This window comes from Sparus aurata, chromosome 2, assembly GCF_900880675.1.
Source record: "Sparus aurata chromosome 2, fSpaAur1.1, whole genome shotgun sequence".
NCBI classification, from domain to species: domain Eukaryota; kingdom Metazoa; phylum Chordata; class Actinopteri; order Spariformes; family Sparidae; genus Sparus; species Sparus aurata.
The window spans coordinates 137,550-155,747 of NC_044188.1; the positions used below are offsets into that span (position 1 = coordinate 137,550).

At 42.7% G+C, this 18,198-nt stretch overlaps 3 protein-coding genes across 3 annotated transcripts; all 3 read right to left on the bottom strand.

Moving 5' to 3' along the window:
- Window positions 1-525: 525 nt before the first annotated feature.
- On the bottom strand, window positions 526-1,470 carry LOC115570811 (olfactory receptor 52E4-like). The gene has a single exon (XM_030399573.1). It carries the CDS (start codon window positions 1,468-1,470, stop codon window positions 526-528), a length of 945 nt encoding a protein of 314 aa, XP_030255433.1.
- A 4,761-nt stretch (window positions 1,471-6,231) lies between these two features.
- LOC115570818 (olfactory receptor 52K1-like) lies at window positions 6,232-7,179 on the bottom strand. The gene has a single exon (XM_030399580.1). The coding sequence runs from the start codon at window positions 7,177-7,179 to the stop codon at window positions 6,232-6,234; it is 948 nt and encodes a 315-aa protein (XP_030255440.1).
- A 6,740-nt stretch (window positions 7,180-13,919) lies between these two features.
- Window positions 13,920-14,867, bottom strand: LOC115570844 (olfactory receptor 52E4-like). The gene has a single exon (XM_030399607.1). It carries the CDS (start codon window positions 14,865-14,867, stop codon window positions 13,920-13,922), a length of 948 nt encoding a protein of 315 aa, XP_030255467.1.
- Between the last annotated feature and the right edge of the window lie 3,331 nt (window positions 14,868-18,198).

An 18,198-nucleotide genomic window follows, 5' to 3' on the forward strand; every position in this document is an offset into this window, starting at 1 on the left:
CATCCCCTCCTCTCTGTCTGCTCTGGATCTTTAAGAGCACAAGCTGGGGGTCATCAGAACCCTAAACCACTGGACTGAGACCGTGTCCACAAAGAGAGAGGGAAAGGAGGAGGTGAGAAAACATAACAACATCGTCATTCCCCATGTCGCAGCAACATCTGAGAATCTGGCCCAAATCTCAGTCCTGGACTGAAGACACTGAAACGCACATTGGGAGTCACAGTCATTGCACCACCTTCTGGCAACAGGAAGTAAGCCTTGAGTGACAGACATCATTTGGTATACATGCAATTTTAATAGTGAGTTCTCCACTGGTATCCTGAAATATAACATATTATTCACCACGTGAACTGTGTCAACCTTTTGAAGTACAGCTGCGAGGCCACGGCTGCTGCACATCTCAGTGAGCAAAGGGATGCGAGGCTCCATTCAACGCTGCAGCTTTGAATATTTTTGGTGTTACTAACTTCTCACCAACTTCTTTCTTGTCCTGCCGTAGATGAGCTTTCATAGAACATAGATACTTTATAATGGTCTCTTAAGAATTGGGAACCAACATGTCAGTGTCTTCAGGATGTGCTGTCGGATCTCAGCAGTTCTGATCCCGTAAATGATTGGGTTGAAACAGCTTGGGAACAGCAGATACATGGTGCTGGTGAAAACCCGAATGGCTGCAGGAAGACCGTTTCTGATCCGGTATGACAGGAAAGCAACAAGTGCAATGGTCAAGCTGACAGTGATGACCACGATGTGGGTGATGCAGGTGTGAAGTGCTTTGACACCTGACCTGCCAGACTTGAACACAGAGCTGAATATCACCACATAGGAGGCAGTAATAACGATGAAATCTGCCACTGGGATTAAGAAAACTGTCAGTAACCCCAACAGGTTGTTGATGGCTGTACTTCCACAGGCCAGCTCCACTAAGGCCATGTGCTCACAGAAACAGTGGTTCATCACATTTCCAGCACAGAATGACAAAGTTCCTTCCAGACTCACAAACAGTGTGACCAGGAGGACATTTCTGAACAAAAGTGGGATTATAAACTTGAGGAATTTGGGTAAAGCCATGTGCTCACGGTAGTAAAGTGGTGTGCAGATGGCAAAGTAGCGGTCTAGTGCCATCCATACAAGCAATGTGGACTGAAAAGTTCCTATGAAGTGAATGAAGTGCATCTGAATCAGGCAGCCAGTCAGAGAGATTCCCCTCCAGTCAAACAAGAAGCTCAGCAGCATGTTGGGGACAAAGAACAGCGGGAGGCTCAGGTCCACAAACGCCATGCCGGCCATGAGGATGCACATCGGAGAGTGGAGGCTTCTCTGTGAAATGACGACGTACAGCAGCAGGGAGTTGGCCGACAGTGACACAATATACATGATGAAGAAGGGGATGAAGAGGACGGGCCTCAGTGCTCCGAGTTCACTGAAACCATCAAGGATGAAGTGTTTGTGTGAGGAGACGTTCTCCATCCTCACTCCTCAGAAATCCTCCCTGTTCAGAGTTTTGGTTGAAATCAGCCTGAAAACAGAGAGAGACCAAATGATTTGATGTTTGCAACGATCTTTGGGTGGGTGGTGCGTGTGAAGCCCAAGGTTTCACAGCAAAACATTTCGTTGAATCAAGATGATCAATATTAGTCACTTAACGTGTTTGTCCTGGTAATATTGTAGATAATCAGAGTATGTTTCTGAAAGATGCCTTCAAGGTTTTTCAAAAACCCTAACCCTAACAAACAAACAGACCAATCATAGGACTGAAGCCTGCTATCGCTCTCTGGGCCGGTACCCAGCAAACAACTACATCTAATTTACTAAATCAATTTAATTTATGATCTTAAAATCACAAATTTACCCAACACACAAAACTCTTTATTCCTCAACCTTCAATTCAAAGGATTGAAAACATGCCTAATGGATGTTGTAGATGAAACACAGAATGACATTATGAAAAACAAAACATTGAGTGAGTGAAGTGCAAAAAATTTAAAAGTTAAATACATGAAATCAATGTTTTTTTCTTCTTCAGTAAATCAATCATTTACGAAACGTGGAAAGATCTGTTAAGATCTTGTTTTAGTTGCTGGAAGAAAAGAAGAAACATTTAGGACTTTAGAAGTGACTTCACAGTTTTTATGACCTTAAAATGGTCTGAAACAAGTAGCTTACTGTTTCCTGCATTAGCTTCAGTTTGACATTTTAAAAAAAATTGGGAGCAAGACATTGCTATAACAAGTGTTTAGATTCTCAACATGTTCTGGATAAATTCAGCAGAAAAATCATCATTTTACGTTGATCACATGAGACCCAAACTCATAATAATTATCTTGTTATTTAAGCTCATCAGAATCTTTTGGTGATGTTTCCTGATCTGGTGTTTTTGGGGCCACATTCTCTCTTGTCTGATTCACTTTTCTTTACAATTAAGTTATCATCATTACTTTTCTTACATGGTCTTCATAAATAGAAATATTTAACAGTAAGTCTGTGTTCTGGCTACACATCAAATATACACAAAGAAAAACACAACACATCAACAGCATGAAACATTTTGACAAACAAACCTGACATAAAGCAGAGCTGGGTCATCTCTCCTCAGAGGGTTTGGTTTCACACTGAAGAGACAATAGACAACACACTGAAAACAAAATGGGATTAATTCAAAGATTCAACCACTTCAGTGAGAAAATTAAACTTCTTTCAGGTTCAATAAAAAAGAGAAAATCATGAGAATTGAAATGTATTACAGTAAAGTAAATGTCTAAATCTATCTGGACTCAAACATGACGAGCTGCTCACAGTTCAGCTCTGTAGATATCAGCAGGTTTTACTTGATGCCGTCAAGGAGTTCATTACTGAATGTGACCCGTCTGCAGGTTAATGTCAGCCACTGACTCTCCTCCATCCACCTGTCCCTACTGAACACTGAATCAGCACTTTAATATCCTCCGTCTGAGGCTACCATTGGTTGAAGAGACAGAGAATGCTGGACTGAAGGTCACCACAGTGTCATGCAATCAAAACACCAACAAAGTCCAGAAAACTTAATTTTTTAGCAAGAGAAGAAAGGCAGAACGAAGCATCAGAATTAATGCTACCTTGTGTGCACAGATTTGTAATTTGTTCCCTCAAACTGACAATTCATTCCATTAATAATTTTTTAAGTCTTTTGTTGGTCCTGTGGTAAGTTGTGAGCAGCACCCACTGGCAGCTGTGTTCCAGTGTTAAAGTGTTTGTGATCGTTCCCTTTTTAGTTGAGTGAGTGATATATTCACACATATATGAATATGACACTGCGGATGACTGGGGAGAGTCCTGTCACTGGTTCAACATATCCACGAAAGGGTGATTGCCATTCTGAAATGGGGGGTGAGTGAAGTTTTAAGGTACGGTCAGAGACAACAGATTTAGAGGTGGGATAGTTACTGTACATAAACACCATTGAATAGTCGCCATCTGCATTCTGAGTGCTGGCCCCTAGCCTATATTTCCATCCGTCAAACGAATAAATGCTAACTCAGGCGGGAGGCAAAATCAAGGGACAACCCTGAGATTCCAACACCTGCTGGAAAAGTGTTTAACTTTGTGCAGAGTGAACAGAAACAGCTCTAACTTTTGTTACATGGCCTGTAGACCCTACAGTACGCCTGCAAGGAGGAAGAGCTGGTCTATCCCTCCATGACAGGAGGAAAGCCCCATTGTGTCTCCTTAAATCCGGGATCCACAATCCGGCACTCTGAAATAAACTTTTTGCCAGCCTGGGCCCAGACCACTTTTCTCTTCCTGAGTTGCCAGAGGGTTTGCCAGAAAACTTCCTTAGGTGAACTGAAAGTCCTCCTCCATAGATTTCCCCACCTCCACCCACACCCGACTGTTTCTTCACTGACTGTTGACGTTGCAACCCTTCTGGCCCACCAGTTCTTGTCCGCTGCTTCAAGAGACCTATGGGCCAAAAAGCTTGAATCACTTTCTTATTTTATTTAGTTATTTATTGTTTAATTGTTTGATTTGATAGGGACAGATATGACATACACCCACAAACAGCTTTCTAATGTATCACAGTGTTTATTGGATATACTCATTTAGAACACCCTTCATGAAGTTTCTTCACCTTTTCAACTTGACAACTTCCCTCAGTGCCATTGTCCGGTTGCAGGTTCTTGGGTTAATGCCAAACATGTGTCAATGATCTTCTGAACACATCAAGTAGCCTCTACATCTATCATGACCTTGGGCCTAAGGTGACCTGCTACTACGTACACTTATGTTCCTGTGAGTAGAATAGATGTTCATTGTAATTATTTCAGAAACAAAGAAACACAGTTAGCAGCTCTTCGTTTAGACAAATAAACATAAATATAAATAGTATTAAAAACGATAACAATCCTAACATTTGCAACAATAATAACACAATATATACAAGATAAATAGAAAAAAAAATGATAAAAAGGTTCAGGTCGGGGGGTATGTGAACGAGGTGTGTAAGGGGAAGTAGTGGGGGGTTTATTGCACTTCACTTCTGGGGTGGGGGTCTTTCACTGGTGTGAAAGTCTTTAGAGAGTCAGGGGTGAAGGGTGAGGAGGGAGGGCCATTTCACTGCCTGCAGGAAGAACCTGTTCTACAGTCTGCAAGTCTTTGATCTGATAGATCTATATCTCTTCTAAGAGGGCAGGGGGGAGAACAGGTAATGTCCTGGGTGAGTTGGGTCCTTATTGATACAGTTGGCCTTCTTTTGGAGTCTCTGGGGGGGGGGGCAGTGTTGCCCCGATGATGCTCCGCTGCCCACACCACCTGCTGCAGGTCCTTCCTGTCCTGTGTTGTGCAGCTGGAGAACCATACCGTGCAGCAGCAGGTCAGTAGGCTTTCTATCGCTAATTAATAGAAGTTGGTCAGCAGGTGGTAATGGAGGTGAGCGAGCTTGAGCTTTCTGAGGAAATAAAGTCTCTGTTGGGCCTTCCCCACCTGATGAGAGATGTGAGTGCTCCAGGTGAGGTCGGTCAAGATGTGAACCCCAAGGATATTAAAGCTCTCAACCCTCTCTACCTCCTGCCTGTGCATGTAGAGGGCATAGAGCTCTGTGCGTTTGTATTTACGGAAATCCACAATCAGTTCCGTTGTTTTTGAGGTGTTTAAATCCAAGTTATTTTCCGAACACCATTCTGTGAGATGGCAAATCTCCTCCCTGAAGGCTGACTCGTTATTTGTTCAGTCCTATGATGGTCGTGTCATCAGCAAATTTGATGACGGTGTTGGTGGGGTGGATGGGGGAGCAGTCATGGGTGAAGGAGGAGAGGAGGGGGCTGAGGACACACCCCTGTGGTGTGCCAGTGTTCAGGATGAGAGTGGATGATGTGCGGCCTCCCATCCTGACGTTTTGTGGTCTGTCGCTGAGGAAGTCCATTATCCAGGTGCACAGTGAACTGCCTAAGCCCAGGTTTCTCAGTTTGTAGATCAGTTTGTGGGGGATGACCATGTTGAATGCTGAGCTGAAGTCCAAAAACAACACTCTCACAAACGAGTTGGGCTGGTCCAGGTGTGTGAGGGCTGTGTGGAGTGCTGTGTTGACAGCATCCTCTGTCGACCTGCTCGCTCGGTAAGCAAATTGGTGTTGGTCCAGGTCAGCAGGGATGGCAGATTTGATGTGAGAGAGGATGAGTCTCTCAAAACATTTGATAATTGTAGGGGTTAGAGCAACTGGGCGATAGTTATTTAGGCAGTTCACTGTACCGTTCTTTGGGACTGGGATGATGGTGCAGACTTCAGGCAGGTGGGGACTGCAGATTGTAGAAACGAGAGGTTGAAGATGGTGGTGGAAACCCCTGCTTGCTGGTCTGCACAGGCCTTGAGAATCCTGCCAGTGACAACATCTGGACCAGCTGCTTTCCTCGCGTTGACTCTACACAGGATGGATCTGACCTCATGTTGGTCCAGCTGAATGGCATTGACCCTCCTTTGTAGTGCCAGATGTGTATCAGCAGCAATCCGCAGCAATGCCCAGCCCCATTGAATTAGGCCTGGCCACCAGACTCCTAGCAAGCTCCCCTTGCAGGTATGGCTCAAGAATGAAACCCCTCTGTAAATTTGATTCACATTTTAATGTGATTATGTGTGTGATTATTATTATTATTATTATTGTTATTGTTATTGTTATTGTTGTTATTATTATATCTTGCTTTTCTCCTGGAAACAGGCTCCCAAATCAGTTACAGAAACTATATGAAGATAAATCGGTTCTTAAGAATGGGGCACAATCTGGACAAAGCGACAGCACATTAACACCTTCAGGATGTGCTGTCGGATCTCGGTGGTTCTGATCCCATAAATGATCGGGTTAAAACAGCTTGGGAGCAGCAGATACATGATGCTGCAGAAAACACGAACGCCCGCAGGAAGACCGTTTCTGATCCGGTATGACAGGAGAGCCACAAGAGCGACAGTCAGGCTTACGATCATTACCACGATGTGGGTGATGCAGGTGTGAAGCGCTTTGACACCTGACCTGCCAGACTTGAGCACAGAGCTGAATATCACCACATAGGAGGCAGTAATAAAGAGGAAGTCTGCCACTGGATTGAGGAAAATTGTCAGTAACCCCACCAGGTTGTTGATGGCTGTACTTCCACAGGCCAGCTCCACTAAGGCCATGTGCTCACAGAAACAGTGGTTCATCACATTTCCAGCACAGAATGACAAAGTTCCTGCCAGACTCACAAACAGTGTGACCAGGAGGACATTTCTGACCAAAAGTGGGATTATAAACTTGAGGAATTTGGGTAAAGCCATGTGTTCATGGTAGTAGAGTGGTGTGCAGATGGCAAAGTAGCGGTCCAGTGCCATCCATACAAGAAACGTAGAATGAAAAGATGCTATAAAGTGAATGAAGTGCATCTGAACCAGGCAGCCAGTCAGAGAGATTCCCCTCCAGTCAAACAAGAAGCTCAGCAGCATGTTGGGGACAAAGAACAGCGGGTAGCTCAGGTCCACAAACGCCATGCCGGCCATGAGGATGCACATCGGAAAGTGGAGGCTTCTCTGTGAAATAACGACGTACAGCAGCAGGGAGTTGGCCGACAGTGACATGATGAACATGATGAAGAAGGGGATGAAGAGGACGGGCCTCAGTTCTCCGAGTTCACTGAAACCATCGAGGATGAAGTGTTTGTGTGAGGAGACGTTCTCCATCCTCCCTCCTCAGAAAATCTCCCTGTTCAGAGCTTTAGTGGAATCAGCCTGAAAACAGAGAGACCAAATGATTTGAACATGTAATTTTTAAACTACTCCAATGTGCATCAGTGATCAGCAACAACAGCAAAAGTACTAACCAGTGAAGTGAATAGGACAGATTATCTAATTACAAAGCAATGTTTTGCTGGGAAACCTTGATTCCTGGCCTGGCATTCATGTTTAGGGAGCTTGACCACCACCCACCCCAACACTGTTGCAGACTGTGTGCTCTGCCCAATGACAGTGGACCCCCTAGTATGATAATCACTCTCCCACACTGCAAAAACTGCTCAGGAATGGCCTAAGTAAACTAAAATAAACTGAATGAGTAGTCTCCAAATTCCCAAGACCTTAGTCCAATCAGGCCTGACCTTACAACACACGGGAATCAAATTATCTGTTGCAAGGGGTCCTGTTTAGCTCAGTGGGTGGAGCAACGTCCCATGCACAGAGGCTTTACCCTCGCAGTGGAGCCGGGTTCGACTCCCAGCCTGGGGCCCTTTGCTGAGTGTCACTCCCCATCGTTCTCATCCTGTTTACTGTCAAATCTTCATCTGATATATCAATAAAACCAAAAAAATACTTAAATTTAAAAAAAAAAAAATCTGTTGCCATTGCCCTAATGAGAAACACAACAAGACTCCCCTGATGTCCCATGTCCATACCGACATGAGTTAAAAAAAAAAAAAAAACACTCTGCGGCCTCCATGATAGGAGTTGTTCCAGCATGTCACACATATGCTCAATCTGATTGGAATCAACATTTTTAAACCAGATCATATCATCGCTTTGAGCTCTTTGTCATGTTCCCCGAGCCATTCCTGAGCAGCTGTTGTGTCGTGGCAGAGTGAAGCTGCCACGAGAGGGTGTATTTAGTCTGCAAGGGTGTTTCTATTAATATTAATGCCAGAACCAGCAGAGCATCGCATCATAAACAGATTATCAACATTATTCACTTGTGGCTGATCATAGTATCCTGATATTAAGAAATACAAGGACAATATTGAGTAAATCATTAATCATACCAAAACATATTTCATCCAGTAATCACCTCCAGTAATTTGATTATTGACAATGAGATCATTTTTAATGTAGGCCTGTGTACTCAACATCTTTTATTATATGTGAACTGTAATATAAAGACAGATACATAACTAAGGGGCCATTTAATCTCACATAATCATCTCCTCTATAGGTGAGTCTGAAAACATATTTAAAAAGGTAAAAAACTACTTAAGTAACATACAATTCTGAAGACCGATAACCTCATGTCAGCAATATTCAGTGTTTGTTTTCTCAGGAATAAGTAAAGTCAGTCTGTAAAGATGGTGCTTCTCTTACTCCAACAAAGACTTCAGAACTGTTTTGGATTGACGTTATACTTTGCAATTTTTTTATTTGACCCAAAGCTGAAACAAGTTGGTTACTGTAAGGAAGATAAAGAACAAGGATGTGATGACATCTGCCAAGATTTTGGACATATCTGGATCACGTGATAACATGAACCCAAACTTGTCATAATTATCTTGTAATTAGAGGCTGTATCATTGAGTGATGCTGCCTGATCTGCAGCTTCTGGGGCCATGCTCTGTTTTTTCTGATCTGGTTTCGATACACTTCATGCAACTTTGGATCTTGCTGTCTACTCTGAGGAGACGACATACAGAGGACTCTCAGAAGAGTCAAAGCATGCAGGCTGTTGAATGTTGTACCTCTGAGCAAAATGTATGCCCACTATAAACACAGCAACATTTACCACATGTCTTAATATTTAACAGTAAGTCCGTGTTCTGGCTACATGTGCACTTTCAAAGGACTCAACAGCAAATATATACAAAGAAAAAGAAACAACACCTCAACAGCATGAAAAATTTTGACAAACAAACCTGACATAAAGCAGAGCTGGGTCATCTCTCCTCAGAGGGTTTGGTTTCACACTGAAGAGACAATAGACAACACACTGAAAACATAAAGGGATTAATTCAAAGATTCAACCACTTCAGTGAGAAAATTAAACTTCTTTCAGGTTCAATAAAACAGAGAAAATCATGAGAATTGAAATGTATTACAGTAAAGTAAATGTCTAAATCTATCTGGACTCAAACATGATGAGCTGCTCACAGTTCAGCTCTGTAGATATCAGCAAGTTTTACTTGGTGCTGCCAAGGAGTTCATTACTGAATGTGACCCGCCTGCAGGTTAATGTCAGCCACTGACTCTCCTCCATCCACCTGTCCCTACTGAACACTGAATCAGCACTTTAATATCCTCCGTCTGAGGCTACCATTGGTTGAAGAGACAGAGAATGCTGGACCGAAAGTCACCACAGTGTCATGCAATCAAAACACCAACAAAGTCCAGAAAACTTACAAAGTTATTCCCAGTAAGGTAAAAGGGACAGAACGGAGCCTGAATGACTCAACGTCAGAGTTGTTGCTACCTTGTTTGCACAGATTTGTAATTTGTTCTGACAATTCTAACCTTCCATTTACTATTTTCACTCAGAATATTTTTTATAAATTCTATGAGCCGAAGTTGTAGTTGGTCCTGCAGTCAGTTAGCGAGCAACCCGCTGTGTGACTGGAACATTAGCAGCAATGTTTCAGTGTCAAAGTAAATGCTGACGAGTTGTGCCGGTAATATATAATTATTTCATAGTTGAGTCGAACATTTGAGGACTGAGATCTGCTTGGCTGACTCACTGACTCAAGACTCAACTTGACAGTGACTTGATATTTATGACTTGAGACTTAACATCGAATACATGTCCCAGCTTGGGATAAATAAAGTATATCTATCTATCTATCTATCTATCTATCTCTCTCTCTCTCTCTCTCTCTCTATCTCTATCTCTATCTATCTATCTATCTATCTACAAACAGATGACTTGAAAAGACTTGTGGGCAGCACATGCGTGCATGTTTCTCTGTGGTGTGGCTAGCTGCAGGCCGCACACACACACCCAACCAACATGCGGCTCTCCGACCCGTTTACGTCGGAGTTAAAGACATCCCATAATTATTCATTCCCTTAACTGTTTCGTAGCGTGATCAAAGGTGCACACTTGTTCGTCCTACTGTTTTCCGGATACATACTCACACAATCAGATCACACTCACCTTGTCCTCGGCCATGCAGGTAAAATGGAGCGAAACCATTTCTGCCCATAAAAGGAGTGAGACACGCACCTCTTGGGTCAGGTGACCATGAATAAAAATGCTTTATTATTTTCAGGGTGACTGCGTGGCCAAATCACTTGCTTTGTTTATGGGGAAATGTTAGATAACCGGGTAAACACGCGTGTGTTTTACACACGCATGTTTACACAGCCTGTAGGTGTTTCCCAGGGGAGGGGCTTTCTGGTTTAGAAGAGGGCCATTTTGTCTGGTACAGCAGTCTTGCAATAGTGGGTTAACTATATTTCATAACTTTCGTGTTGTTTGAAGTTATTGAATTACTGAAGAATTCAATCTTCACCTTATTTAGGGACATTGTACAATTTGTTTGTTATTTTCACTTTTTTAAATATTTGCACTGCTGCATTGTGGAGGTTGGTGTAATTAAAAGGTAATTTTCCTATATTATCTTTCAAAAATGTGATTTTTTTTTCTCCGTTTTAGAGGAGTTTAAAGTGGAACCCCTTGACGTCTGAAATCTAATATTTGCATTTTAAACATGATTGGCTGAATGGAAGTACAATGAATGCAAACCAGGCAACCAACTAGTAAGCTGCAGTCCAGCTAAGGCTGCTAACACGTGAAGCAGATGTCAGGGAAGACCCTCTTAAAAAATAATTCAACTTGGTTTCTTGGGTTGTTGATGAAGAGCGGAGTGGTGTGTAAGATCAGCAGGTCAACAATCAGTGACACAAGTACAACATTCATCTTTATCAGGACAGAACCCACAAAGGTACATTCAGTAAATGTGTCTCCTTGTTTTTTTTGTCAAACATTAGCTAGTAAGCTAACAGAAAGCCTCAGCTATAATAGATTATATCATTATTATTATTATTTTTATTATTATTATTGTATTATTTTTGTATTATACTTGTATCATTTTCTTACTGGCTCCTTTAACATGTTCAAAATAGATCTTTGTTTCTTCAATTCTGAGACACTGACTTCTTCGCTGTGCTTAGAAAATGGTTCACTGGCTCCTGTCTTGTTTACAGTTTATATTCACTGTATCACATTATCCCTAACAAAGTGTAACACCCATCTTTATGCAGATGAGAGTTGTTCACTAAGACTGAATGCCACAGATCATCTAACAAGGCGACACTCCTTCATTTTAAATCAGTCGTAAATGTAAACAAGACCAAATATATGATATTCAGACGTATAATTAAGGATCTTCATTTTACATATCATACAATATACACAGAAACACATATGTCATTGTAGGAACATTTTATCAACCCCCTGCCCCCCAACAGGAGCGGCCAGGTGGCCAGGTGGCCAAATGTCTTGGATCAAAGACCCTCATTAAGGTTGAGTCCAAGAGGTGGTAGTGTGGAGTCAACAGTGTTTCTCAGGACCATAACCTTTCCAATCAACCAAGCACTGTAGACCCTTCGCATGCTGTGCATATTCAAGTATTAGCTAATGGTCATCAATGATCTAGTCATGTGGAGGGTAACTGGTAGGAAGACTTCAGCAGCGAAAAATGGAAAGATGGGTGGCTCCTGGTCCTGGATAACTTCAGTAACTTTAACTAGATTAATGAGGGCAGCTGTGGCTCAAGAGTAGTAGGATTCCCCTGGTCTGCATGTCAAAGTGTCCTTAGGCAAAATATTGAACCCCAAACTGCTCCTGATATGCTTGTCGACAACTTGCATGGCAGCCACCACCATCAGCGTATGAACATATGCCCTCGCGTGCTGAAGGCCTGTGCCAGCCAGCTCTGAGCCTCCACCTTCAGAGAGTGCCAGTGTTTTGGAAAACATCCTGCCTCGTTCCAGCGCCCAAAAGAGGACGTCCTGCAGCACTGGATGACTACAGGCTGACTGCACTGACCTCTCACATCATGAAGGTCATGAGAGGCTGGTTCTAGCACACCTCAGACCCCTAGTGTGCCCCTCACAGGACCCCCTACACTTTGCATATCAGCCCCATGTTGGCGTCGATGATGCAATCATCCACCTGCTGCAGGAAGCCTACTCCTCCCTGGATAGACCCAACACCAATTTCTGTGGATCAGCAACATTGGCGCCTCTCAGGGAACTATGCTGTCTCTCTTCCTCTTCACCAGCTACACTGCAGACTTTAAGTACCGCAGTTAGTCGGGTCATCTGCAGAAATTCTCTGATGACACGGCCATCGTGGGGCATGTAGAGGGCGGGACGGCGGATGAGTTCAGGGACCTGAAGAGTCCTGCAGAGTCTCAGGTCCTTCAATGTCGGCAACTGGATGGTCCAGATGTTTTATCAGTCTGTTGTTACAAGCACCATATTCTTCTTCTGTGGTGTCCTGGGGTGCAGGTAAACCTGCACCTTATCCTCTTGCACCTTATGTTCCACTTACCTCAGCATTTTATTTGATTTACCTCATTATTCTTATTCTATTCCACAATTACTTAAGCATTTTATTGTATGTAGTATTCTATTGTTTTTGTTGCATACTGTACTGTACATTGTACTTTATTGTTTCTTTATTGCTTATATATTTGCCCCCTATATTTTGAATGTATTTCTACTGAATGTAACCACTGCTATGACGAATCTAATTTCCCCTCAGGGATTAATAAAGTCATCCATCTATCTATCTATCTATCTATGAATCACTGTAAGTTGCTTTGCCCTCAGAAAAAGGTAAAAAAAAAAATGGAATGGTTCTTTACATCTCAAGTGGATCAATGAAACGACATAAGGGTTTCTTAGGGTTTCTTGGATGTAGTTGGAGGCTGGCCCCAGTTGCGGTCTGCAATGTGCTTGTTGTTGGCAGCTGTTCTGAGCAAGACAGCACAGACCTCTCTCCACATTTGCGACAGCACAAAAGGTGGATCTGGACAGGGGTCACAGAAATTGCTCCCTCTTGGGCTGGGAACAGTGGTGGTTGGTAACTGAGGGAACTCTTAAAGGGGACATGCCAGTAAAAGAAGAGGTGAGTTAATGATGTGCATACAGGGCTCCAGGAGGGGTCCTGGTTGGTCCACTTGTTTTGGCTCTCGGTCTTGGGGTGAAATTAAGAGAAGAGGGGGACACGGCCACGGAGGGCTTGGCAAAATGTTTCACAAACTACTGCCGCTTGGGAAGGGTGAAAAAGGCACATGGTGAGGTTGACTGCATTACCCTCAGAGGTAAGAACACCAGAAACAAAGTCAAAGGCAATGTGAAACCAGGGTAAGGACAGGCAAGAGACAAGATCCCCTCAAGCATCTCGGATGAAAGCTGAAGTCTCAGCTGCCATAGTATGAAATCAGAAGTCCCGCCTAAGGAGAGACTGAGAGTTCAATCAATCCCAGGATGGCAAGAGAACCAGGAAGCGTAATCCTACTCAATCACAGTGATGTCTGATGTGTTGTCCTCAACTAACCTTCATCTAAACAAAGGTTGAATAAATTATTGGATCAATATTTCATAACGTGCCATGAGTGTCTTCATTTCTGTCATTAGGTATTTTCATTTATGTTTGGCTTTCCTCAAAGAAATTGATTTCGATATTATAGAGTAATTTTACATTACAGATTTTTAAAAGTTTCTTAAGAATGAGGCACAGTTTGAACAAAGCGACAACATGTCAGTGTCTTCAGGATGTGCTGTCGGATCTCGGCGGTTCTGATCCCGTAAATGATCGGGTTGAAACAGCTTGGGAACAGCAGATACATGGTGCTGGTGAAAACCCGAATGGCTGCAGGAAGACCGTTTCTGATCCGGTATGACAGGAAAGCTACCTGTCCAAGGGTCAAGCCAACAGTCATGACCACGATGTGGGTGATGCAGGTGTGAAGTGCTTTGACACCTGACCTGCCAGACTTGAACACAGAGCTGAATATCACCACATAGGAGGCAGTAATAAAGATGAAGTCTGCCACTGGGATTAAGAAAACTGTCAGTAACCCCAACAGGTTGTTGATGGCTGTACTTCCACAGGCCAGCTCCACTAAGGCCATGTGCTCACAGAAACAGTGGTTCATCACATTTCCAGCACAGAATGACAAAGTTCCTGCCAGACTCACAAACAGTGTGACCAGGAGGACATTTCTGAACAAAAGTGGGATTATAAACTTGAGGAATTTGGGTAAAGTCATGTGTTCATGGTAGTAGAGTGGTGTGCAGATGGCAAAGTAGCGATCTAGTGCCATCCATACAAGCAATGTGGACTGAAAAGTTCCTATGAAGTGAATGAAGTGCATTTGAACCAGGCAGCCAGTCAGAGAGATTCCCCTCCAGTCAAACAAGAAGCTCAGCAGCATGTTGGGGACAAAGAACAGCGGTAGGCTCAGGTCCACAAACGCCATGCCGGCCATGAGGATGCACATCGGAGAGTGGAGGCTCCTCTGTGAAATGACGACGTACAGCAGCATGGAGTTGGCCGACAGGGACACAATATACATGATGAAGAAGGGGATGAAGAGGACGGGCCTCAGTGCTCCGAGTTCACTGAAACCATCGAGGATGAAGTGTTTGTGTGAGGAGACGTTCTCCATCCTCCCTCCTCAGTAAATCTCCCTGTTCAGAGCTTTAGTGGAATCAAGCAGAGAAATATGAAAAAGAGAAAGAGATATGAACATTTAACATCACAGCTGTTTAACATGTTTCTTTCTTGTTGTAAAAAAATAACTTCAGAAATGATTCTTTTGTTCATTATGGAAATTCAAATAAAAGGGCTGGAGCCTGCTTTCACTCTGATTGACAGCTACAGTTCATTCTGTACAACATACCAAACTCTATTCTTTTACCAACAATTCTGAGCTGATATCACTGAACCAGACAGAATTATGATAGGAAGAAACAAAAGCACAATACCAAAGTTGTACAAATAACATCAGAAACATTAAATAATAAATAATAAAGTTCAAACGTGATTGATGTTTCGTTTCAACAATGTTTGATAACACAGTGGAAAAAAGGAGCATAATGATCATAATACTGATTTTAATGTTCTACTCAATAACATTAATGATATGTGAATATAACTGGCACACATGGAAAGATGTCTGACGGGCCTTTAGAGTGGTTTCATCTGTTTAGGAAACAACATTGCATTAATAACTCGATCATCTGGTCTATTACCGAACATAAAAAAACATAAACAAAATAACTAACTAACTATGATAACGGAAGACTCAAACTGTCTGTGAAGTTTTATAATTTGTGAAGACCTATGAGGAACATTTGTGATAATCAGCTTTTTAAATAATTGTACATTTACTACATTTCCTAATATTTAACATGGAACTTTCTTCTGGCAACATGGGAACTTGAAAAGGGCTTAACTGCAATAAAAAAACAACACATCAACAGCATGAAACATTTTGGCAAACAAACCTGTCATAAAGCTCAGCTGGATCATCTCTCCTCAGGGGGTTTGGTTTCAAACTTAAGAGAGACCTGAAAACATAATGGAATTAATCCAAAGATTCAACCACTTCAGTAAGAAAACTGAAGTTATCCAGGTTCAGTGAGACATAAAATCATCAGAATAAATATATGACAGTATAGAAAATGTACGAAACAATCTGAGGCGAGATAGACTCCCACCACTGTCTAATTGTTCCTTCAATTTGAAAGAAATTTGATTTCGGGACAAAAATGAAGACTTAAACCTGACAATCTGCTCACAGTTCAGTTCTGTAGAAATCAGCCGTTTTCCATTCAGAGTGATCCAACTGTCAGAGTGAACACTGACTCTGAACTTTAATATCTTCCGTCTGACGCTGCCATTGGTTAAAGAAACAAACAAGTCAGACCGAAAGTCACCACAGTGTCATGCAATCAAAAAGAAGAACAAAGAACAAAGTATGGAAACACTTTTGAGAGATTAAAAATTGTTGACCTTAGGCCTTAATGGCACCCCATTCTAATCCATGGAGGCCCTGCTATGAATTTTACTTTGACCTGTTGAGGCGTGAACACAGGAACTCTGGGGGTGGTCTTTTGGTGTCTGGCACCAGATCGTAGGAAACATATCCTTTTATTCCCCCTTTTTGAAAAAAAGCAAACCAAGCACTGGTTCTGGGCTGGTGCTAGTGCTGGTTTAAACCTGTAAACCTTTTGAAAACTAAATTTCTTCTCCATGAGAGCCACCGTAGAGCCACGTCATTCAACATGGTGCATCCAGAAAACTTAATAAAAGTCAATGATATTGCACAAATGAAGCAAGGTAGTGAATTAACTTTACAACAACAACTAAATGACACGACCATTACCACGGCAACCTTTGGACTTGCTGCTCCTGAACCTCAATATCATTTACTTATTGTTTTATCAGGGACAGAAAAAACATCCTGTATCTGATCTGACTGTGAAGACTTCAAACTGTGCACTAGACCTGATGTATGACAGCTGTCTCCTCAATAATAATCTCCCCCTGGGATTATTAAAGTATTTCTGATTCTGATTCTGATTCTGATGACATTCCTTCACCATCAAGCCACTCTGCAGGTGATCTATGGGTCAAGGAAGAAGGCATCCACCAATTCCTGAGTCTCCACTTCTGTTAACTGTGGTAACATCAGTTTCTGATAAGACAGGCTGTTTTCTCCAAGAATACATTGTTGGGGCCAAACTTTTCAAATAAAAACAGGAAGAGAGGGAGTGACTGGCCTAAAACACCTTCCTATCTGCAGGCTGTCAGCACTTTGTTTTGTTCTGCTATCAGTCATACATATGCTTTTCAGTGTGTGAGGAAATTGATGTGTGGCATTAGTGTGTGTGAAAAGTTTTAATTACATGAAACAGTCAGTGTGTTAGAAGCTTTGTTGGGTGGTGGCCAACAATCAATTACTGTTTTCAGGGGGACTCTGTTTTCTGGCCTTCTCAGATAATTATTATCAATAAATATTAATTTCTAATAACCACATCTGTCCTACCATCGAGTCCAACAATGGTGCCCCGTGTGAGGACGTCTTAAACCAGATTTATTGCAATATTTATGAACAATAGTCCAGAATAACTCAACAGCATCACTGGTTCTGGACCCCTTTCATGTGCGATTAACATGCACATTGCGGTTCACACTGGCCTCTTGAAAGGACTTCATCTCCACAGTGAAGGGGGGACCATCGTTCTGATCGCTTTAGTGATATTAGGGACTAGCAGTTCAGATGACACAGGTCCAACCTTGGAACATGGTCTGCGCATTCATCAGATTGAGTCCCTTGCAAGAAACATAGAACGCTTTGGCCCAGACAGCCCTGAGTCAAACATTGTTGACTATCTTCGGGAGCTTGAGCATTGTCTCTTTGATCTTCTTCACACCTCAACATGTGAGAAACTTAAGCTGGTCTGGAAGTCGACAACCAGAGGTATCCATGTCTTCATGGAGACAGTCCCACCAGAAACCCGAGACCACTTTTCTGCCTTTTGTCATGCTCTGTTGGATGAGTACTCAATGTACACCGACCCTGCCTCTGCCACCCTTTCTACCTTACCCACCATACAAGAGAAGCATGAATCTCCCAAATAATCCTATAGGTGCCTGAGGGCCTCATATTTCAAGGGACATAATGCACCGGGGCTGAAGGAGGCACCCAGAAATCCGAAAAATATGCACAGGTAGCATAGATGATTGAAGCATTAGATAACTCAAAGCAACCCAGAGCTAGGTAAGACAAAGACTGCAGAAATGCTCTCCTCTGAGAAGGGGACACCTCCCCTCTTAGTTCCACTGTCTTCTTACCCTTTTGATCGCTTTCTTCCTTGAAATCAGCACCTGCCACACACACACCACAGCAGTGGTAGGTTATTCTTGATGTCAGTCTGCTAGTCCTAGACGGACCAGTCACCTTGCCCAGGAGTCCAGAGGACTCCCACTAA